The sequence below is a fragment of the Bos indicus genome, chromosome 8 (assembly GCF_029378745.1).
Source record: "Bos indicus isolate NIAB-ARS_2022 breed Sahiwal x Tharparkar chromosome 8, NIAB-ARS_B.indTharparkar_mat_pri_1.0, whole genome shotgun sequence".
Lineage (NCBI taxonomy): Eukaryota > Metazoa > Chordata > Mammalia > Artiodactyla > Bovidae > Bos > Bos indicus.
Genome location: NC_091767.1, coordinates 79,461,798 through 79,486,385, shown reverse-complemented (window position 1 = coordinate 79,486,385; position 24,588 = coordinate 79,461,798). Strand labels below are relative to the sequence as shown.

The 24,588-nt window shown below is 37.8% G+C and overlaps 1 protein-coding gene across 10 annotated transcripts in view; it reads left to right on the top strand.

The window, feature by feature from the left end:
* Window positions 1–298: 298 nt before the first annotated feature.
* TUT7 (terminal uridylyl transferase 7) overlaps window positions 299–24,588 on the top strand; it is a 58,758-nt gene continuing 34,468 nt past the window's right edge. For 8 of the 10 annotated variants that reach the window (XM_019966527.2, XM_070795072.1, XM_070795073.1 and 5 more), the window contains exons 1-11: window positions 424–550; window positions 1,599–2,149; window positions 6,170–6,351; window positions 6,709–6,825; window positions 7,322–7,499; window positions 9,215–9,303; window positions 11,313–11,364; window positions 12,338–12,407; window positions 13,191–13,317; window positions 14,690–14,809; window positions 21,767–21,919. In XM_019966527.2, the coding sequence (XP_019822086.2) occupies window positions 1,630–2,149; window positions 6,170–6,351; window positions 6,709–6,825; window positions 7,322–7,499; window positions 9,215–9,303; window positions 11,313–11,364; window positions 12,338–12,407; window positions 13,191–13,317; window positions 14,690–14,809; window positions 21,767–21,919 (1,608 nt within the window). In that variant the 5' untranslated portion in view covers window positions 424–550; window positions 1,599–1,629. Of the gene's footprint in view, window positions 551–678; window positions 1,189–1,598; window positions 2,150–6,169; window positions 6,352–6,708; window positions 6,826–7,321; window positions 7,500–9,214; window positions 9,304–11,312; window positions 11,365–12,337; window positions 12,408–13,190; window positions 13,318–14,689; window positions 14,810–21,766; window positions 21,920–24,588 lie in introns of those variants that run through there. The other 2 variants (XM_019966518.2, XM_019966520.2) reach the window with 2 other exon arrangements.

Sequence of the window (24,588 nt, the reverse complement as noted above, 5' to 3'; positions counted from 1 at the left end):
GAGCCTCCGAGCCGACCCAGGCGTATTGCTGCGCCCAGACCGCGAGCTTCGCGTCTCCCCGTGGAGAACCAGAGGCTTCCTCCGCACGCTTTCCCGGTGCTTTCGAGGTCCAGGAGAAAAAGGAAGCGAGGTAAGTACACCTCCAAGCGAACAAGAGCTGACAGCCGAAGCCCCGAACCCGACCGAACGCCCGACACCCGTAAAACGCGCGGGCGCAGCAGCGTCTGCGACGGCGGAAGCGGGAGGGGCCGGGCGGTGGGCGGCCCTCCGGGTGAGGCGGGCGTTTCCGGCGTGCGCAACGGAGCGCTCGGGCGGGGGCACCGCCGGCTCCCAATCGCGCACAATGAGACAGCGCTGAGCGCCGGAAGTGGGGCTGAAGGAAAACACGGAGAGGGAGCCCGGCCGGGACAGGAAGAGGCGGGGGGCCGCGGCGGAGGTGGTGAGTGTTCCTGGGCGCCTTTTCCCCTGTGTCCCTTTCAGACTCGCGTCCGGGGTGGCTCTCCGGTGGGTTCTCCGGTCTCCAGAATTGAGGGCGGGCCTGGCCCGAGAGGTACGTTGACTACATCCTCTGCCGGCCTCCTCGCCTCAGTTCCGAGGACCAGGGATCCCCCAGGCCGGCGAGGACTGAGCTCTCAGGCTTGAGTCCGCACCTTCACTTTGTGTCAAACCCTGCGGGGACTGGAGGAAAAGGGATCGGGGTGGAGGCACTCGCCCCCAGCCCCCTGTCCGGCTGGGGGGCACCCCGGAACCCCATCGAGGAGGCAGGTCACTTCCTGCTTCCTGGTCCCCGCGGTGGCTTCGTGGCCAGGAGTGCGGAGACGCCTCCTGTTTCTCCGTCTCCAACTCAAAGGATGGAAACTGAGGCAGATCGGGGGTGGGGCGGTCACTTGGGGATCGAGGAAGGAGAATTGCTGTTTCATGACAAAACCAAAGTTGTTTGGGGTGGGGAAATGAGAACTGGGGTGGTTACCGGGAGTTGACCCTTGGTCGTAAAGCCAGCCCCTATGACCGAAGCGGAGCCTTGGTCGGAAGCCCAGCGTCTCCCGTAGCCCAAGCGATCGGAGCCTGTCGGTCTGAATAGAGGCGAGCGGAGCCGAGGCCCCAGGGTACCGAGAAGGGACTGAAAAGTGGAGTTGAGAGAAGTACTGCCTTCACAAAGTTTCGGTTACTCTCTATTAACACTTAAAAGTAATTGCCAGCTTGTTTTTTAAAAGACTGGGGAGTTCTCTGAAGTATAGGCTCGGGGTGAGGTATTTGGTTTTTATGGGGGAGGGGGGGATGTTCTGAAGAAAAGAGCTTTCGTTATATAGGTAAACGCCAACCAGCTTGGTATGAGTGACATTTTTTAATATTACAGTTTTTAAGACAGATTTAGTTTTATCTTCATATTAAATAGTACTAATTTCTATGAAGATATTATAAAACTAAGCCTCCCACTTCTAACATAATGCACTGATTATTGGAATGTGATGGAAATTAGGAAAAGGGTTTCTTGCAGGCTTTAATACATCTGTACAATGTGTGTGATATTTTGTGAATTTGATATGATGCCTTGTTATATTGATAGTTTGATGTTTCTCCAAAACACCTTCTTTCAGGTGAAGAGGAAGAAAACTGAAGTCAAAGACCATGGGAGATGCCACAAAACCTTATTTTGTGAGACGTCCTAAAGAGCGAGGGACTACAGATGATGATGATTTCAGAAGGGGTCACCCCCAACAAGATTATTTAATAATGGATGATTATGCTAAAGGCCATAGCAGTAAAATGGAAAAAGGCCTTCCCAAAAAAAAAGTAACACCGGGGAACTATGGGAATACCCCCAGAAAAGGACCCTATGCTGTTTCTAGCAATCCATATGCATTTAAGAACCCAATTTACAGTCAACCCACTTGGATCAATGACAACCACAGAGATCAGAGTAAGAGATGGCTATCTGATGAACTTGCCAATAATTCAGACAGTTGGAGAGAATACAAACCTGGACCTAGAATCCCTGTTATAAACCGACCAAGAAGAGACTCTTTTCAAGAAAGTGAAGATGGATATAGGTGGCAAGATGGAAGAGGCTGCAGAACTGTAAGACGACTATTTCATAAAGAGCTGACAAACCTGGACACCATGTCAGAAATGGAAGCGGGAAGCCCTGGTAATGTTTCCAACTTGTCAAGTTACAACCCTGAAGTCAGCAGTGTCTTATTTTTCATTCAGAGGAGCTTTATTATTTTCAGCAATGCAGTTCCAATTTTTCATAGTTTTGGCTTATTTAATGTGATTATTTTAAGGATAATCACGTTATTTGGGAAGCTTCAACACACTGCATATATTGATCCCTTTAAAAGTTAACTTTGCCACAAGGCTCATTTTACCTTAGTAAAAAGTATGTTTCCCATTGGTGCTTTTTAAAGAAGAGGGTGTGATCATATCCCCCTAGGGATATATCATAATTTCTGAGTGGTATGTATGTGTTTTCTAAATTATATATTGTAATTTTGTACTTGAATTATGTATGTATCCATAATATAAATGACAGAATGTAAAGCTTAAAAAAAAATTTATTCGATATAAAAACATAATATAGACTGCATGTATCTCCTGGTACAGAGGAATACACATCTTTTGTGTGAAGTATCAATGTCTAGAGGAGGAGAGTGCAAGATTTTTTTTTTCTCAAAAGTGAACATGGCAAACAGGTTGAAAAACATTGGTTAAAAAGTTGGAAATTCAGTTAAAAGCTTTGCCTTTTAGATCCCTTCTTCCAAAACACAAATAGATTTTGTCCACGTAGCAGAGAAACAGAATAATCAAACAGCCTTGTAAATCTTTAAGCTGAAAAGAACTTGAAGGAATTGCAGTGCTGTCATGATGTATCAAAGGTAGAATCACAGTTTTACAGAGCAGGTAGCTATGTCTCCGGTGAGGTTAAATTTGTCCCCACTTGTTTACGCAAAGTGGTAGATGAGGAAGTGAAACTGAAATCATGTACTGTGCTGCTCTGGCCATGAACTCAGCCTCACTGACCTGGAATCTGACAGAGAGAAATGAACATGTATTCATAATTTCTGGGCTTTCAAAGTTTGTGTATATTTAAGTAGTTCTTTATTACTGTGTCCAAGTGGGACATGGACATTTTAATTTAGTTACCAATTGTTGGTCTTTCAGAAAAGGTTGATTTTGAGCAGCATTATAAAAAGAAAGGTTTACAAGTCAAAAGTTTGCCACCAGATAGATATTATAAGAGACTGAAAATCTGTTTTTCTGTATTCCTGTCTAGTCTTAAAAGGAAACCTTAAGTGATATTGAATGGGACCTGCATTTTTACTGTCTTTTTGTTGAAGTCAATCCAAAATGCCAGTGTTTTCTCTATAATGAAATTACAGGCGTTTGCTTTCAGTTTGGAAATTAAGGACTGTTCAGTTTTTATTCCTTTAAAAATCTTCGCAAAGAAAATATTAAGCTTTGGATAATATTACTTACTGTAGCAAGAAGTTCAGTTTAAAGTATAAACTTTAAAGTATAACCTAAGGATACTCAGAGTATCCTTAAAAGGCTCTCATTAAAGGAACTGAAATTTTCTTAAATCAAACTTATACCTTAATAACAAAGGTTCTATTAAATGATATGAAAAGATGTAATGAAAATTACTGTAGCATTGCTTTGTTTTTTGATACTGTTTCTATTTTTCAGTTCACTTTACTGCCCCTACCTCAAATTCATTCCTCAAATATCCTAGATTGCCAACTTAATATAGTTGGGACAGTGCCATTAATGATCTTAGCTGGAAACATCCATTCAGATACATGTCTTTTGTAAATGGCATAATGGACCATATTCAAATAAAATATGAGAAACTTGGAATACTGTATGTAGATAATTCATATTACTTACCTAGAGCCTGGGAGGAGCCAGGTAGTCTTCCTCTAAGTAATTAGGAAATTTTTTTTAGCAATACCCAGGTTTGCTATTTGACTGTTTAATTACCATGCAGGACTATGAGATTCAGTTTAGGATTTTTATAACCTTGTCAGTTCTGCTTAATTTAATTAATATTTTTCTTGTATTGTTATATAGATGAATTTCAGAATTCCATCCATGCGCTAATCTCTATTTCAAATCCCTTTATTTACTTTAGTCATGTGTGCCTGGACAAGATACTTTCTTGGACCAGCATTTTGTGCATCTGTATCCTGGGGATAATATTAGCATCCATGATAGGATCACTTCAGGGATTAATCTGAAGCCACCTAAAGTGCTTACGTTGCATCTGTTGCATGAAAAAATACTCAGTATTGGTAGCTGCAGTTGTCATCATCAGGCAAAATTTCTGCAGCCCTCCATTTCTCTTTGTAAAATAAGTTAACTACTTTTGAAGAGAAATTAAAGTCACTCTCTCTAGAAAAATTATATAGCAAATATAGCAAGAAGCCTTTGTAATCGAGAGAGAGAAGTGAAAAAAGTAATTTGGTTCCATATCAATTTTTGTTTTGGTGAACCAACAGTGGATTTTTCTGATTGTGTTACATGTGTCAGTGTAAATCCTTAAAGAGTTTTGCCTAAGAAACTTCTGCCTGGAATACTGAAGTTAGATGCAGTTATTCAGAGTTTGTAATGATAAATTAGAATAGACACACCTCTGAGTTAAAAGAATTGCTTACCTCAAAGCTTTATTCAGACCAGGAGTACCACGCTTAAAAGATTATGCTAATTTAGTTGTGAATAGAGGGAGTGTTAAAAAGCAATAGACTGATCTTAACTATTTGTCTTTTACTATTTTGTTTGGTCTATTTTGATTCCTATTTTTTAAAAAAACTATTTGTCCTAATACTTCTTTATTTTTTTAATTGCTGCTTTATTGTCGTATCGAAGCTGTTTGCAGAATTTCATTATATTCATCTCAGGGTAGTTTGAGTACAATGTGTGCTGCTTTTCCTTCAGAGTTGTTGGTGATAGCTTTTTTTCCTAAATTAAGGGCCCTATACCTCCCTTTCCCGACATAATTTCTTTTCAATTAACTGATTCATTGTACCTGCTCTACAAGGAATGAGTTCCACTGAAAACCTGTCGTGGCAGCTGCTTCATGCAGAGCATTTCAGTTGGTTTATATTTTCAGAGAATAATTTTTGGTAAGCCATTTAAAAACTATTCAGTCCACTTAATCATAATTTTAATTGAGGAAATGAATTTCATTTTACTTTTATATGGTACTAGCAACTTCATTTTCAGAAGTTGTTGGAAATTACCAAAGCTATTTAGAACAGTTTTTTTTTGTAGATGAATTGCACAAACGTCTTCAGTTTTACTGAAGTTGAAAAGTCCTAAGTCTTAAAAAAGGAACAGATTTTGTTTATTATAAGGACTATAGAACTAACAGCAGAGTTTATAACCAGATGAATTAGTCTGTATTTGCAGAAAACTTTTATTTCAATTGCTAATTTGTTTTTGTTTTTTCATTTGAAATGTGCTCTGTGCAGGCTCATCAAAGAAGCTAAAATGAAAGTAAAGATAAAATGGTTAATAGTTGTCTTCAGTAAATAAAATTTTGGCTTCAATTTCTTGAGGTTAACACGGGGGAGGGCCCAATTCTATGATTGCATGATTTACAATTTAGTGATGGACTTTCACTCCAGATAAGAATGAAGTTGATTTCTGAGTTCTTTGGAGATACACTGTCCATCTTTACTCCGTTGGGGTTGTTTACTTAGAAAAAATGAAAGCAAATGTGGACAGTTTTCTTTTGAATACCAAGTATCCTTCCAGGTATATTAGAAATTATTAAATAGAAATTATTAAATATATGTACATTATACATTATATTATGATATATTAATTACATTAGAATTACTGATGTACTTGCTTTCAAGTGATAATTTTTACTATTGCTTGAGTAAGCTCAGCAGTATACCAGGAAGAAATGATAGAATCAGATTTTATGGTTGAAGTAGAAGTCTTTTGTTTTCCAAAAAGATGGCTTCCATGGATTAGTATATCCACATGTTGAGGTGCTTAATGAGCATTTAAGCATTTTATCCATGGGAGAGGTGTACCTTCCCTTTTGCTCTGTGTTCAGATGTCATTCAGCTATCACGTGAGTTCATGAATAAATATGTAAGTTCTGCTTTTGACTTGGGGTTATTCAGTATTGCCAATAATATTTTCCCCCTAACTTAAGAAAACAAGAAACCGAGGTCCAGACCTCGGAAGCCACGGAGAACTAGAAATGATGAAAACGAACAGGATGGAGACTTGGAAGGCCCTGTGATCGATGAGTCTGTGCTTTCAACGAAGGAGCTGCTGGGCTTACAGCAGGCTGAGGAGCGGCTGAAAAGAGACTGCATCGACAGGCTGAAAAGGGTAACAGCTTTATTTGTTAGTTAAAATCCTTGTTTTGGTTTAAACTATGTTAGTAATTGGAACATGTGCTTTAATGAATTATATATCCTACTTTAGTATATAAGCACTATAGATCAAAAGTGATATTCAGTTTGACTTTTTAGTTTCTTTTTTTAGGATTTCTTTTAAAAAACAATCATTAGCATAATGATAGTGACAGTAATTTATTAACAATTTAATAAGTGTACAGGAAATCATCTTCTGGCCAGCTTTTGTTTACCTGTATTTTGTCTCTGTACATCTTTCTCTCTACATGTCTCTCTAAATATGTATTTATATACAAGTATATACATGTCTGTAAATCTCTTCAAATTGTAGCGACCAAGAAACTACCCTACAGCAAAGTACACCTGCAAACTTTGTGCTGTTTTAATTGAATCCATTGCATTTGCTCATAAGCATATCAAAGAGAAGAGGCACAAGAAAAACATTAAGGTAAGTGTAATGTAACCTAAACACGTATGTTTGTCAATTATTACTTGTCATCTTTATGACTTTCCTTAAGACTGTGATACTAATAATTTGGTTATTTATATTACTGAATTTATGTTAACCAGAATACTTTATACTGGTCAGATAGTTTTGCTGGGTAGTCTTGTGAATTTCCTTAGGACAGTATCAGGACAAATGAAGCCAATGCTAGGACCTAGATATGTGTCCTTATGCCAGTAATAACAAAGTAAATAATTTGCCATTACTGTTTCTAATGTTCTTTCCTTACACTTTTTCCTTATTCCTCCCTTCCCTCTATTATCATTTTATGTGCATAAAGAAGTGTGTGCGTGTTTGATAAGATGAAGACTAACACAGCTAAAGGGAGAAGGAGGGCTGAGAAAAATATTCAAGGGTACTGTGCAGGGTGTTGTCTCAGTGACTGGTAGAAGGTAAAAATGGTGTGAGTCATTTTTAATCTCAACATTGATCTTAAAAGGAGAAGCACGAGGAAGAGTTGCTCACCACGTTACCCCCGCCTACACCCTCCCAGATAAATGCAATTGGTATTGCCATTGACAAAGTGGTACAGGAGTTTGGCTTACACAATGAGAACTTGGAACAGAGACTAGAAATTAAACGTATCATGGAAAATGTGTTCCAACACAAGTTACCAGGTATTTTCTAGATTTGCTTTTCTTTTTAGCTACCTAAAATACCCCATTCATTTTTCTTACCATTAGTAATTTTTGCCTAATAGAAATCAATTTGCCATGTTCTAAAGCTCTCAGTTTTTTGTTTTTTATGTTTTTGTACTGAAGCTCTTTATGTTTTTGTTTTTCCTGGCTTACTCTAGGGTAGCAAAGACTTTTACATATGTTGTTATTAACCTGTCTTCATTGTGAATTTCATTGTGTTCGTTTACATGTCCCACATTATTAGAGCACCGTGGGACTCTTGTGTATATGTTTTGTTTACCTTTCTATTTTCCATCTCTAAGTTCAGTTCCCTTTTTAGTTGAAGTATAATTGGCTTACAGTATATCAGTTTCAGGTGTACAGCATAGTGATAATATTTTTTATACATTACAAAATGATCACCACACCTTTCTACCTATGTACATTGACAGAATATTTTGAATTAAAGTGTCTTGGAGTCATTTTCAAGTTATCTCTTTCCAGAAAAAGTTCTGTTTAACCATGCTTAAAAGAATTGCACCATCTAAAATGAGCTTTGAAAACTAATGTATGATAAATTTTGTGCACTGTTGAATTGATGTTTCTAAGTTATATCTATGGAGCCATGAAAAACTATTTTTTTATAGAAAGCTCCACAAGTGATTCTAATACACAGCCAGGGTTGAAATCACTATTTGAGTTTATCATTGGACTACCCATCAAACTATTCATTTTATTGAAATATTCATATAGTATGATTCATATTCATATATTTGTGTTCAGAAAAATAAAGAACAAGAATCTGTTCATTTCCTTATATTAGATATCTCATCTTTGTTGTAGACAAGTTCCTGAGATGTCATTTGTAATTTTGATTTTTTTCATAGATTTCCATTGTAAAATTGAGTGAACTTTGTCTTGGAAAAAATTGTTAAAACCCAAATAAATTACTTTACTTAACCTGGGAAAGAGAAAAGATACAAAGTTCCCTTTTTTGGCCCAACAGTAGTAAAACATTGGGGGGGAAATGCCATAAAATAAATATAGGTGGTACCCATACACATATCTTCCTCTAAAGAGTGACTCACTTGCTGCCTAACATTTTAAGTTATATCAGTGATATTATAATCACTTTCTAAAGTTTTCCTGAAAAGATTGTATTATGTTAAATTAAACTTTTTGTTCATAATATAATGAGTATTCATATTGAAAATAATGTAATGCTGATTTTTATGATTATTGTTTTACTGAACCATGATCTTTATAGTAAATTACACCTATGTATGCTTTCAAAAAGGTGAATGAAGTATCTGCATTAACTCTTCAGTGTACTCAGGTTTATAAACATATAACAAAGTTAGACATCTCTTTTCGACTTCCATATTTTAAAAATCATTTCAGCCAGTATTTTCTCTGAAAAATGTGAAGTAATAAAGGAAGTATTAATGTATTTTACAACTGGTATGAAAAGAGTGGCTATTAAAGTAAACTGCATTCAATGCAGTCTTCCCTTTTAAATAAAATAACAGTGAAAGCAAGAGCAGAGAGTCACCCATTCGTGTCCTTTCATTGTGCCAGACTTGAATACTGTTTTTCTTTTGTGTGTAGTTTTAATTGATGGTTCCATTTCTGAAATAGCAGTGTCTTGCATTAACTTTTGAGAAATTTTACTTTATAAATGACTTCTATTTATTTAAAAAAAATTTTTTTTTTAGATTGTTCTCTGAGATTATATGGGTCATCCTGTAGCAGATTGGGTTTCAAAAATTCGGATATAAACATTGACATTCAATTTCCAGCCATTGTAAGTACAAAATAAATCTTAGAATTTTCACAGAGTGGTATGGAAGTTCTATTTTTTTTCTAAATGTGAGCTATATGTGGATATATTTTAGATGTTTGAGGACAGTTTAAGTGTAATGTTGGGTTTTTTTTCCTAAAACTACTTTGTTTTTAAAAGTATAGTTTTTTCCCAAAAAATTTTTTTTAAGGTTCTAATGCATGCCTTCAATTTTAAAGAGTATTTCTTCTTATTCTACATATCTTTCATGCTTTCTTCAAACACTGGTTTTTTTAACCATGTGAATCTGATGGTGTTACTTGGCTCTATTAACTTGAAAAGATTACATTGTCTTGACAATTCAGCTTTGCAGTGGCAGCAAAGGATTTCAGATTTCAAACGGGTGTGGTGTGTGTGTATATATGTACACATATATATATATAAACATTTAAGACCTGCAAGCTCGATTTGTTCCTGAGTTCCCTCTTACATACACCCACCTTGTAAAAATAATTACACTTTTGAAGAACTGCACCTAGCCTAAATTTCTGGTTTAAACAGGGTTCAGAAAGATGTTAATGAGTCAGAACTTTAAAACTGGAAGGCACTTTAATAGGTTATTCATTTACTTACTGGTGGTTCCTGCAGGCCAGTTTGCAAATGGTTTATGCCCATTTACTTGGGTTACTGCTTAAAAATAGAAATAAAGATTTCTGACCTCCTCCCCCAGATCTTCTATTTCACACTCTCTCATTCCTTGCCATTCCCAATTGCTATAGCTACCTGGTCAGTTGACCAAGATTTTACTTTTCTTTTAATCTTAAATTCTAATTAGTATTTTATCAGCATGGCAGTTATTTTGATTTCATGTCATTCATTCTTTGAGTCTGTGTGATATGCCAGGCACTATACTAGGTTCTAGAGGACAAAAAAAGTATGATTGCTTCTTCATGAAATTCATACCTAGTGAAGGAGATAAGTAATTATGTATAGATAATTTATTATAATAAGAGCAATTCAGGAAAACAAGGTTCTGTGACAGAATACAAGCAGTCCTGAAGCCCCTTTGAATGGATAACATTTAAGCTGAACTCTGAAAGATGAAAAGGGATGGAGAGAGTGAAGGAGTGTTTTAGCTTGAGGGCACATCATTTGCAGGCATTAAGCATGGCCTGTTCAGGGAGCTAAAGGGAAAATTGTTAGGGCTGTGAAGGGACCTAGAGAAAGAGGAGCATAAGATTAGGATAGAGATGTAGCCTGGATCCCAAAATAGGGGAAGCTGGAATTTCCTTTTGGCCTAAAGGCATTAAGTAGCCAGACTGAGAGTTTTAAGGAGGGTCAGGACTGGATCTAATGCATGGTTTTAAGTGGTTTTGGTTCCCTGTGTAGCAAGGATTAGAGAAAGGCAAGACAGAAGTGAACACCGGTAAGCAATTTGTTGAAGTAGTCTCACAGAATAATAGTATAGTATTAACAGTTTGACAGCTTCTAGCTACAGCTTCAGAGAAGGCAATGGTACCCCACTCCAGTACTCTTGCCTGGAGAATCCCGTGGACGGAGGAGCCTGGTAGGCTGCAGTCCATGGGGTTTCGAAGAGTTGGACACAACTGAGCGACTTCACTTTCATGCATTGGAGAAGGAAATGGCAACCCACTCCAGTGTTCTTGCCTGGAGAATCCCAGGGACGGGGGAGCCTGGTGGGCTGCCGTCTAGGGTCGCACAGAGTCGGACACGACTGAAGCGACTTAGCAGCAGCAGCAGCCACAACGTGGGAGATTTGCTGAGAGGCTAATTAACTCAGGAATTAGGAGTTAACTGAGTAGTCAGTCTTTTTGCCCATGGTCGTCATCTTTCAGTGCTCATCTTTCTGTGTCTGACTGTGTGCACATAGCATAATGATTAGTTCCTTTACTCAGGTAGTAAGGTGCTTTCTAGTTTGGAGAGGCATTTGGATAAATTCAGATGACTGTATTATCTCAGTGAAGCCAAAGTACTTATGAATTATTTGATGTATTCATTGATTTATTTCCTAGATGTCTCAGCCAGATGTTCTCTTACTTGTCCAAGAATGTTTAAAGAACAATGGTAAGGCCAAATTCCTTCCACATTTTGTTGTTAAATTTTTTTTTTGTCTATAATTTAAATATATCTTATTTCTCAAGCTTTGAAAATAGGAAGTCGTGTTTTTTGATTTACTTATATGAGGAATAGCCAAGAAAAAAACTAAAGCAAATGCCCATGAATTATTAGCAGGTTAATTGGAGTCTTGTTCTACTATGCAATTGTTCTACTATGCAGAATAACTATTTTGTAAGTAAAGCTTTTTGCTTGGTGATAATGTCACAATTTGTAAAGATTATACAGGTCCTAGCCTAAGACTGATAAGAGTCAAAATATGTAAAATTTACTCTTGAGGTTAAAACTAAAGGATGTTCATCTGTATTCCATGGCTCAAATTAATACTTTATGAATAATAAATAGTGTGACTCAACTCAGATTAATGAATCAGCAAATAATTGTTCCTAGGTATGTTATCATATGTCCAAAGTAATGTCCAACTGGGACTTGACAGCTTGTGTGCTTTCCATAGGCCTGGTTAAATCGTCTCATCCCTGAATTAGTCTTTCCCATCCTTTTTGTTTTGACTGAATGAAATGTTTAAACTTTTCTTCTTACTTCAGTCAGTATGTATTTTGACCCCACATGTTTTAGTAGCTTTTGCAGCAGTTTTGTTTTTTATTGTCCTATCCATATTTATAATTATGTTACTGACCTAACATTTAAATGTTCTAGTTCAATAATGTAGCCATTTCTAATCAGACATTAATTTTGTAAAATAAGGGTTTTAAATTAATGTGATTACTTGATTCTTGAGTAGAATACTTTTTCCTTTTCAAGTCATTTTTATTTCATAATCATCTCTTAAGAGCTTTATTTCATAATGGTCTTTTGAAAGACCCAACAGATGATGCACAGCTGGTACTTGTACTTTATCTAATTGTGCTTTTATACAAAGGCTTAATTAACTAATCTGTGTAATATTCTTTTCTTTTTCCAGACTCTTTTATTGATGTTGATGCAGATTTCCATGCTCGGGTGCCAGTGGTGGTGTGCAGAGAAAAGCAAAGGTCTCTGTCTTTTTAAGCTGTTTATTAAGTATCAGCTTGCCAAAAGCACTTGTACTTTACTACATCTTAATGTCCAGTTTCTAGAATTACAAGCTCCTATGTGGTTAATTTCATAAGCTTACTATTAGCTTTCTCCCTCTACTGTTGGTGTTTAACCCAAGAGGGAAAAGTGTTTTATCTTAAAAAGAAGAAAAGTACTTAAAAGGAAAAAATATAGAAAGGAAGCATTTTGATCCATTTCAGTAAAAAAAAAAAAACTATCAAATAGTTACTTGCTCTGATCACCTTTATTTGCCATTCTTTTTAGCAGCATTTTAAACAGTACTGGAAATAGTTGGTATGACTTCACCCAGCTCTCTCTCTCCATCTGGAAACACTCCCATTCCCACTGTAGATGGGTGGTTTGTAGGCTGTAATGAGTCACCATCAAGCAGATTCCTCCAGCTAGGGAAAACACTTTTGCTCCTACTAAGATGAATTCATACTCCCGTTTGAAACATTTTACACTTCTTTGTATTTCCCCCTAAAAACTGTTTTAATATAAGAAAACGTGACAGTTTTAGTTCTTAAAAAAAAAAGTTTACCCAGAAAATAGCTGCCCTATCTTTTTAAAGCCAGTTATTTAAATGACCTATAAGGGTTTAATGAGTTTTTTATTTTCATTTTTAAGGTATTTATTTTCAGTGTAAATTAGTTGGTGGTAGTGTAAAAGAAACCTGATACCTGTATAACACTTTATCTTTCTCTTTTTCCTTCCCATTGTCACCCTCTACCCCCCACCAGTGGTCTTCTTTGTAAAGTGAGTGCAGGAAATGAAAATGCTTGTCTGACAACAAATCATTTAACTGCCCTTGGAAAACTAGAATCAAAGCTGGTTCCTCTGGTGATTGCATTTAGGTACTGGGCAAAGGTAGGTTTGAGTTCTTTAAATGAATGAATACATTCTACATATGCCTAAGCAGTACATTTTGATTTTTACGTGGTTCATTTAATCTTAAATGTTTGGATGCATATTTATAGACATCAAGAGAGTTGGCATCTGAGTATTAGAAATTTTAATATATATATAGAAAGAAAAACGTACTGTTTCTGTTTGACTATAGCATATTGTTCAAAAGATCAATGATTTATGATACTTATTAAAAATTAGATTTGTAGGTCAAATCTGAGTTATAGCCTACAAGTTTACATTTTAACTAGTTTCCTGAAGTGAGTCTCAGATACAGGAGAATTGAGATAAAGTCTCTCATACCATCCAGTAATAAACCCATGCTTAGTCAGTCATGTTGACACTTTGCAACCCCATGGACTGCAACCCTCCAGGCTCCTCAGTCCGTGGAATCTTGACAAGAATACTGGAGTGGGTTGCCGTTTCCCCCTCCAAAGTATCTTCCCAACCCAGGGATCTAACCTGCATCTCCTGTATTGGCAGGTGGATTCTTTACCACTGAGCCACCTGGGAAGCCCCGATAATATACCCAAAGACTCCCAAAAAATGAAAGCCACTATCTAATCTTGCTTTACATTTCTACGGTATTTTAAACATGGTATCCTAATGAAATGCTCAGATGAACACCAGAGTATCTTAACGTTTCTCCAAAATGTAAGGTCCCATCACGATTATAAACTTGAGATTCTGTGTAGAAAAAAGCCAAAGGCTTTATGGATTCGGACATGGCAGTGACAATACATAATTCCTGTTGCTTGAGTCAAAGATGCAACAGGGACAGAGGATGCCCCACTCTTAAGTGAGTGAATTGGTAATCACAATATGATGTGCTTTGAAAGCAGCCTCCTGCTTCATCACTAAGTTGTTATTTTCTGCTAATGCTAATCGGTTTGTCTGCTTTCTTTCCTCTAATTATGGTTCTGACCAAAGCATGCATTTTCGAGGTAGCAGCTAAGCATGAGGGGGCCATTAAACTGAGCAAAGCCAGTTGGCTTACGTTTATTTTATGAATCATTATTTTGACTTAATTAACAAGTTTTTGAACCAAGTGAATGGACTTAGCATGGATATCAAAAAATAAATAGATTTTTAGAGCCTTTCACAAGTGAGTTTAGTTAACAAAATGAAAAATTTGAAGTGGAACTGTCACTGAAAACCACAATATGTGTTTACAACACAAGTATAAGGAAGTTGGGTATTTTGTCATTGTGGAGTTTCATTTTGAAGAGTAAATCACGTGATAAATGGAAATGAATTAACAGATTTTAGACCAGATTGCATAAATGACAAGCTGGTACAAAAGAATGCTTATCCTCTTTTCTCTCATTTGTAGCTTTGCAGTATAGATCGCCCTGAAGAAGGAGGTTTACCACCTTATGTGTTTGCTCTGATGGCTATTTTCTTCCTTCAACAGAGGAAAGAACCCCTTCTGCCTGTTTATCTAGGATCATGGGTATAAAACATTTTTTGCTTATGTATCCAATATTGATTTTATTATGGGGCCACAATCCCTTGTGCGTAATTTCAAAGTCTAAAAACCTAACCAGAACTGACATGAATTTATTTATCCTATTATTGTGAAAATTCATGCCTCTCACTGCTGAAATATTAATGTATTTGGCTACAAGATGCTGCCATATACTCTGCTAGGGAGACTGTTACTTTTCTAAACTGAAGAAACTTATAATTTATGGAGCACATGATCTTGAGGTTTACAGACAAAGAATGTGAACCTACATTGTCATTTGCTACACATTTTCTTTGGGTACAGTTTTATAATTTGATACTTGAATTTATGTATCACCTCCAGACAGACCATAGAAAGCATTCAGTTGGCTATCACTTTCTTTTACTGGTCTTTTTGTTCTCTTTCTATCCTGTTCCCTGTGAAACAAAAGAAAATGTAAGTGCTGAGATTGCTACTCATACTACAAGATGCAGAACTTAGAAGTCACCTCTTAAATAATATTTTGCTGTAATCTTTAATGTGAAAAAGACTTCAGTAAGGTGACCACTCTTTCTTTCTGGATAAATTAAAGTTGAGCTGATTTATTCAAGTAGTAAGATTTAAGAAGGAGCCATCTCAAAGTCAAAATGAGGTTATTTTCATTCTCTTGAAATGCCTCACTTTTAATCCCTCGGTAAAATTCCTTCATAAAAGTCTTATGTGTATCCTTATTTTATAAAAAGCCTCACTTGGTAAAAGCTTACTGTGATACATCCAATATTTTAACTACTTGTCTTCTTACCATATGCAGGATTCTCATCATTTAAGGAGGAGATGTTCCAGAGCTGTAGTTCTTAATTATGGATATTATGTGTATATATATATATATATATATATATATATATATATATATATATATATAAATATAAAATAAGATTTTACAGAATTTTTTTCTTTACACTAAATATGTTGAGAATTAAGCAAGGACCTTTATCAGGCAGGCCCTGAGAACAAAGGCTGAAACAGAAACACTGTCCTGGCTTTAGGAATTGCAGTCTGCTGTGCTGCAACCCAGTTGCCTAAAGGGAGTTCTCCTTGTGCTTGTGGTACTGAAATGAAAAAATTCAGGGTATCCTTTCTAGTCTGTTCTGGTGAAAAAAAGGGTCAGAGAACAAAGTCAACCCTTAGTTGACAAATAACCCTTTTCATCAGACCTAAGTCTGATATGAAAGTCTTTGAAAAAGTCTTTGAACTTTTCTTTTCACTTTGATCCAAGAGAGATAGGAGTTTAAGATACAACCAAACCAGTTGGACTCCTGGGCAAAAAAAAAAATGCCTGAGAAGAGGTTGGCTGTGTTGCCATATCACTGCTGTTTTAGTGAAATCTGCCTTTTCTTGTGTCTTCATCATCTCTGAAGTGGGCATCTGTCACTGATGTGAAGATGCAGGAAAAAAAGCATTTCTCTTCTGGTGATGGGAATCTCCTCAGGATTTGCTTAAGAGAAGCCTGAATACCTTTGTCTATAGCCAAGTGTATTATTTCCTTGGCAGTAATACTAGAAGTTCTCTAAGATGACAGAATTTGGTTTTGATTATGCCATTTATTTATTGAAAATGTAATGACAAAAACAAGTATATAGTGGTCAAACACTGGATTGAACTGTATATATCAAATAAGACAGACTACTGCCTGAGCCAAAGTGATCTTAGTTTTCAGCTTTTTAAACTAGTCAGGTATCGGTGTGCTGGTTTCTGCTAGAGTATTAATCAAAAATATACAGCAAGTGACAGAAAAGAAATTCAGTGCCTTGTTCATGCCAAATATTTTTTATCACTGTTTCTGTAGAAAATCTACTGAAAACCTCAAAATTATGTATATGAAAGTATCCAAACTGTTAACTTCTTCAAAATCTTTAAATCACTCTGTATGTTAGTCATTGTACTAAGCCCTGAAAGTAATACATGAGTGAATAATATTAGATTCTTTGTCAAGAAGTTTAGAATATCATATTTCTGTGCTCTGATCTGTGTTTTCAAAATCTTTTGGCCATTCTCTCCCAACCTACTCAGGTCTCTTTCATGTTGTAGACTGTCTCTCTGACCTTTTACTCCCAATTAAAATTTCCGTTTTATTATCATTTGATACTGATATGTGAGTTGTGAATGATGACTAGCTGTAACCCTGTCTTCTTAGCCTCTTTTATCCCCTACAACAATATTTTACTAGTCTCCTAGTAAATATTTTTTTGAATTGTTCTTATTTTAGATTATATAAAGTTAACCCTTAGGAAACAAATATTTTCGCTTTAAGAATGCCAGATAATACAGTAGAAAGAAGAGCAGCGTCAAGTGTTAAAAGTTTGCCAGCCCTGAGAGTCACCCAGGATTTGCCACTAAAATCCTTATAACCTTGAGCAAGTTGTTTAATCTCTGAGCCTTGGGGAAAGACTCATGTGAGAAATTTTGAAATGAGATCATGAATGTGGAACTCCTAGAACAAGGTAGGAGAACAGATGTGATCTTTTTCCCCTTCAGTAGAAAGTCAAGTTCCTCTTATTGGGTGGAGGCTTGAACTCCTAAACAAGTGATCCTTCTGGAAATAACAGCTGTAAATTCTCAACAAAACACATAAAATAACAACCTGAAGGCTCTGGAGACTGAAAAACTCAGACAGACTTTAGAGAGAAGGCAAAAATTAAGCAAATGACCAACACAGTGAGTTCCTGTTTTTCAGTGGCTTTACCCTAAAGGCTTTACTAGTAGAAAACCCATTCCTCTTTCTGGGCAGAGGACCTTGGGCCACCAAATAATAAGGGGAAAAAGAACAAAGAGGGAAAATACAGAGAAGTGGAACCCTTAATTCTTTCTGGCAACTTAGCACATCTCTGACTGATTGTTGACCAGTCCAGTGTACCATATAAGGATCTTGGAAGTCATCACTCCATCCTCACAAAAAGAAAAAGGCTGAGCATGCTGAAAATCAACAACTCTTATTAGATCCTTCAGAGAAGTGGGGTCATGGAGAAAACCACTGGCCCCCAAATTGGAGAGACAGGCAGGTATATAACTTGTCAGAGCAGAAACCCAGGAACAGAATCCTGCCACTGGAACGACTACCAGGCTAAAAAAAAAACTGTGATTCTGGAAGTTCAGTTTGGATAAGTGTGAAAGTGGAAAAACAGCAGAGGGCCCATTCATAGGGTGCTCATTTCATGAGTTTTATCTCCAGAAATACCCACCAGGTTCTCAGGGTAAAGATCCAGGAAAAATCCTCTATCCAGGAAATAGGTTGTCAATTTGACATTACCTAGAACATTCTGCTGTCTTAGGTAAAAGCCTGCCCTCAAGGGAAACAATTTTACCAGAGCCACGTTGGACTATAAAGAAAGCTGAGCGCCAAAGAATTGATGCTTTTGAACTGTGGTGTTGGAGAAGACTCTTGAGAGTCCCTTGGACTGCAAAGAGATCAAACCAGTCCATCCTAAAGGAGAACATTCCTGAGTGTTCATTGGAAGGACTGATGTTGAAGCTGAAACTCCAATACTTTGGCCACCTGATGTGAAGAGCTGACTCATTTGGAAAGACCCTGATGCTGGGAAAGATTGAGGGCAGGAGGAGAAGGGGATGATAGAGGATGAGATGGTTGGATGGCATCACCGACTCAATGGACATGAGTTTGAGTAAACTCCCGGAGTTGGTGATGGACAGGGAGACCTGGTGTGCTGCAGTCCATGGGGTCACAAAGAGTCGAACACGACTGAGCAACTGAACTGAACTGAACCTCCTTATAAAGTGCTGAACTCAATATACCAGCCAATTTGGAAAACTCAGCAGTGGCCACAGGACTGGAAAAGGTCAGTTTTCATACCAGTCCCAAAAAAAGGCAATGCCAAAGAATGTTCAAACAACCCCACAATCGCAGTCATCTCACACACTAACAAAGTAATGCTCAAAACTCTACAAGCCAGACTTCAACAGTAAGTGAACTGTGAACTTCCAGATGTTCAAGCTGCATTTAGAAAAGGCAGAGGAACCAGAGATCAGATTGCCGGCATCTACTGGATCATCAAAACAGCAAGAGAGTTCCAGAAAAACATCTACTTCTGCTTTATTGACTATGCCAGAGCCTTTGTGTGGATCACAACAAACTGGAAAATTCTTAAAGAGATTGGGAAAACCAGACCACCTTAACCTGCCTCCTGAGAAATCTGTTGCAGGTCAAGAAACAACAGTTAGAACCAGATATGGAACAATGGACTGGTTCCAAGTTGGGAAAGGAGTACGTCAAGGATGTATATTGTCACCCTGTTTATTTAACTTATATGCAGAGTATATCATGCGAAATACCAGGCTGGATGAAGCACAAACTGGAATCAAGATTGCTGGGAGAAATATCAATAACCTCAGATGTGGAGATGACACCACCCTTATGGCAGAAAGCAAAGAAGAACTAAGAGCCTCTTAACGAAAGTGAAAGAGGAGAGTGAAAAAGTTGGCTTAAAACTCAACATTCAGAAAACTAAGATCATGGCATCTGGTCCCATCACTTCATGGCAAATAGATGGGAAAACAATGTAAGCAGTAAGAGACTTTATTTTGGGGGGCTAAAAAATCACTGCATATGGTGATTGCAGCCATGAAATTAAAAGACGCTTGCTCCTTGGAAGAAAAGCTGTGACCAACCTAGATAGCATATTAAAAAGCAGAGACATTACTTTGCCAACAAAGGTCCATCTAGTCAAAGTTATCGTTTTTCCAAGTAGTCTTGCGTGGATGTGAGTTGGACTATAAAGAAAGCTGAGCAGCGCCAAATTAATGCTTTTGAACTGTGGTGTTGGAGAAGACTCTTGAGAGTTCCTTGACTGCTAGGAGATCCTAAAGGAAATCAGTCCTGAATATACATTGGAAGGACTATGCTGAAGCTGAAACTCCAGTACTTTGGCTACCTGTTGTGAAGACCTGACTCATTGGAAAAGACCCTGGTGCTGGAAAGATTGAAGGCTGGAGGAGAAGGGGATGACAGAGGATGAGATGGTTGGATGCCATCACCGACTCAATGGACATGAGTTTGAGCAAGCTCTAGGAGTTGGGATGCATAGGGAAGCCTGGTGTGCTGCAGTCCATGGGGTCACAGAGTCGGACACAACTAAGCAACTAATCTGAACTGAACCACCTTGAGATTTATCAGGGCCTGACTGACCTGGGGCAAGGAAAAATACCCGACTCCAACGTTCTGTTGTTCCCTGTCTCACCTCAGATTGGCAGGACTACTAAGAAACACGAAGTGACGGTTGAGCCCAGGATCACAGTCTCACTAAAAGACTGAGACATCATAGAACTGTAGGATATCTCCCCTCTCTTCACAGCTCACTGCAGCATCATTCGGCATACTGTGTAATAATGAGGTTACAGTAGAAAGAGTTCATTTAAGAAGTCTCTTGGGAAACCCAAAAACAGTAGAGCAGACAAAAACAAGGATACCAACAGAAGTTATAGCCCCTTGATGTCTACAGCTACAAAAACAGTACATTGCCTGACTCCAGCCAGATAAAGGAAAAAAACCTCACACCACAGGGTTTTACCCAGCTTTCAACAAAAAAATTATAAGGCGTACTAAAAGGCAAAGTCATAGGTTTGAAGAAACAGCAAGCATTGGAATTATTTCACCAGGAATTTTAATAATAAGACTTAATATGTTTAGGGCTCTAGAGGAAAAAAAAATCAGTAAACTTTACTCAGTAGAAACTTCTTAAACTGAAAAGCAAGGATGAAGAAAAGAATGAATAAGAAATAGAATATCTAAGAGTTGCAGGACAATTACTAAGGGTTATAGGCTGCACTGTCTGTGGGATATCCTAGGCAAGAATGCTGGAGTGGGTTGTCATTTCCTGCCACCAGGGATCTTCCCAGCCCCAGGATTGAACCCACATCTTCATTTCAGATGAACTCTTTTTTTTACTACTGAGCCACCTGGGAAGCACCACCTAGGCCCTAGAAAAGACCACATTTCATCCTGAGTTAGAAGGAAATTTTTTTGAGCAGGGGAGCGACATGATGTCTTATGGTTTAGGATTGTTCTGTCAGGTAAACCACAGAAGTTGTCCATTTAATGTGAAAATACTTTGGAGAATCAGGCTACCACAGTCATACCCTAACCCATAATTCATTATGTACGTTAGCATGTTTAAAGGCTGTGAAAAATCCCACTATACCTAGAGTAAAGAAATCTGTTCACGTTTGTTCCACATTTCTTAGACCTTTTGAGCCTATGGTTTTCTTTAGCATCTTAACCATGTCCAAAGAAATGCTTTATGTTTATTGAGCGCTTACTATATGCCATGCCCTGTCTAAATGCTTTATGTCCATTATTTTTTCCATAACTGTCCCATTAAGGAGATGCTAGTGTTACCCCTTTTTACAAGAACCTGAGACATAAAACAAGGACCTTACTGAAAGTGTCACAGCTAGCACCTAAGAGAGTGAGGTTTGGGCCTAGGTGGTTTTACACCAGAACCATGGCCTTAGGCCTAGGCCGTGGTCTGTTAGACTATTTACTAAAAAATTATTTCCAAAAGGGCTTCCATTGTGGCTCAGCTGGTAAAGAATCCACCTGCAATGCCGGAGACCTGGGTTGGGAAGATCCCCTGGAGAAGGGAAATGCTACCTACTCTGGTGTTCTGGCCTGAAGAATTCCATAGACTGTATAGTCCATGGGGGTTGCAAAAAGTTGGACATGACCGAGCAACTTTCACTTCACTATTTCCAAAAATCACCATTTCTTTTGTAAATCAAAACCTTGAATTTTTCTCTTTAAATTTACAGATGTCTCAAAGATAATCTTTTGATAAAAGATGCCTTTCATATTTTCAGTGAACTGTGTTACTTTTCATTTCTTCCAGGATTTATGCTCTGATTGTTTTAAAAATCATTTCTGCCTTATAATGTGTGTTTAATTTTTCCTAGATTGAAGGATTCTCACTAAACAAATTAGGAAACTTCAACCTTAAAGAAATTGAGAAAGACTCTGTGGTCTGGGAATACACTGATAATGTTGCAGGGGATGTGGACTCAACAAAAGAGGAGGCACCAAAGGAAATGGCCATTAAAAGGGGACAGGTCTGTTCTCTCTCATGTCTGGTCTTACCATTTATTTTTAATTCAGTTGTTAATTGTGGAGTTTATGTGTTAGTCTTCTTTTCTTCTTTTCTCAACTATCTTTAATTATTTCATAACTGTTTAATTTCTAGTCTGTTCAGTTCTTTGAATAGACAAGGAATAAAAGGTAAAATTGCAAATCATTGAATCCACAGTTACATGGTTTCTTCTCTGTGTAAGGTGCTATGAAAGAGGCTGAGAATTCAAAAATAAGTTCCTATCTATCCTGCAAGAGCTTAGGTCTTAGGTTATATTATGAGGTTTAAATATAAGAAAAGTTAACTAACCTCAAATTGCTAAAATAACAGTGAATAAGCCTATGCTAGTATACTTGTCCTTACTCATACAGTTAGTAGTGAGAAGGAGAATTTATGAACAAGGAACAAGCTGTCATTAGAATTTCAAACAAAAATCTAAGCAACATAACAGTAGGATTCTGACCCAAATTGGTAAACAGTCCTTGACTCCATGAGCTTTCCCATATCCCTTTGGGATAAAATGACAGTAATATCCACAAAATACCTCTGAGACTCAGATTCTAATCCTAGCTCTTCACAAAGAGGTCATGTCACTCCTGTAGCCCTTGTTTACTCTGGCCTAAAATGGGGAGATATTGGTGAATCACATATTCTTGGTTTTGTTGAGGGGAAGAGAATGGTGGTGGCACCTACCTGAGCTGCCACCAGAACACACCACTTGTGTCATTTGTCTGTGTGGGTTGTTGGCACAGTGTTGGCTAAGAGCACAGACTGTGGAGCCAGAATATTTGAATTTGTATCCCAGCTCACCCACTTCTAGCTTTGTGACTTTGGGCAGGTGATTTAATCTTTCTGTGTCCCAGTTTCCTCACCTGTAAATGGAGATGATACTGTACCTTCTCATAGGGTCATCGATTTATAGAATGCTTAACTCAGTGCCGAGCATATGGTGGTTCAGTTCAGTTCAGTCGCTCAGTCATGTCCGACTCTTTGCAACCCCACCAATCGCAGCACACCAGGCCTCCCTATCCATCACCAATTCCCAGAGTTCACTTAAACTCACTTCCATTGAGTCAAGGATGCCATCCAGCCATCTCATCCTCTGTCGTCCCCTTTTCCTCCTGCCCGCAATCCCTCCCAGCATCAGAGTCTTTTCCAGTGAGTGAACTCTTTGCATGAGGTGGGCAAAGTAGTGGAGTTTTCCGCTTTAGCATCATTCCTTCCAAAGAACACCCAGGGCTGATCTCCTGGAGAATGGACTGGTTGGATCTCCTTGCAGTCCAAGGGACTCTCAAGAGTCTTCTCCAACACCACAGTTCAAAAGCATCAATTGTTTGGCCCTCAGCTTTCTTTACAGTCCAACTCTCACATCCATACATGGCCACTGGAAAAACCATAGCCTTGACTAGACGGACCTTTGTTGGCAAAGTAATGTCTCTGCTTTTGAATATGCTATCTAGGTTGGTCATAACTTTTCTTCCAAGGAGTAAGCATCTTTTAATTTCATGGCTGCAGTCACCATCTGCAGTGATTTTGGACCCCAAAAATATAAAGTCTGACCCTGTTTCCACTGTTTCCCCATCTATTTCCCATGAAGTGTATATGGTAAAGCATTTAGTAAATGCTAGCTACTAGTCTTACTTTATTTGAAAAATACAGTGTTCTCTGTTTTAAAAAAAATAACAATAATGTAAGTACCACTAGTCTAGGTATGTCAGAGGTCTCTTAAGTTCCGTGTTATGATATTGTGAAGTCATTTCACAATATGAGATGTTGAATATATGGATAAAGAGGTGAGATCTAATGGAACTTTCCATTTCTGGGGTTTTCTCCGTGTCCTCAGCTGTTGTTTGTGGGACCAAAACAACTACATTTTTAATCTGGTTTAGTTTTTAAATCCACCTGATGATTTTATTTCACAGAACCTTTGTGTTGAGATTTTCTGAATAAATCTGTGACCACACCACTTATTTTGAAGCTTAATATACTAAAGTGCAACTGGAAGCAAATTTGTATACCCTAGAAGGAAAGGCTACTGCTGAAAGACTACTTAAATACTTTTATCTTCGCATTTGAATGCTAATTGGAGAGATTAATCATGCTGCCACTTCTAAAATTAAGTGAGGTCTGGACAGTGTTGACATTTCATAGTGTGGTGAAAGAGCACTGGCCTGGGATCAGGAGACGTTGTTCTTCTGCCACACAAGCCACATAAACTCTTTGGGTTTCAGTTCCTTCTCTTGTAGCATATGGGAGTTGAACTAAATTACCTCTTAAGAGCATCTTACAGTTGTGACATGGTTTCAATGATAAATGGATTTCTTGTATTTAAAAAGACTATATCTAAATGAAAAAATACAGACAGCAACCAGTCTACCAGATGCTTTCCCTTGTTTCTGATTTAATCCTCATAACTATCCTGTGTTATAGGTGGTATCATCCCTACTCTGCAGATAATGATAGCGACCATTTTTTGAACATGTGTGCCAGGCACTGTGCTAAGCTCTTAACAGCCTCTCTCTCACTCAGTCCTCCCAACAGCCCTATGAGGTGGGTACTATGATCCTCATTGTTCAGATGAGGAAACCGAGGCTTAGACAGCTTATATACCATCACCAGGATCAGACACAGCTAGTAAATGGAAGAGCTGGA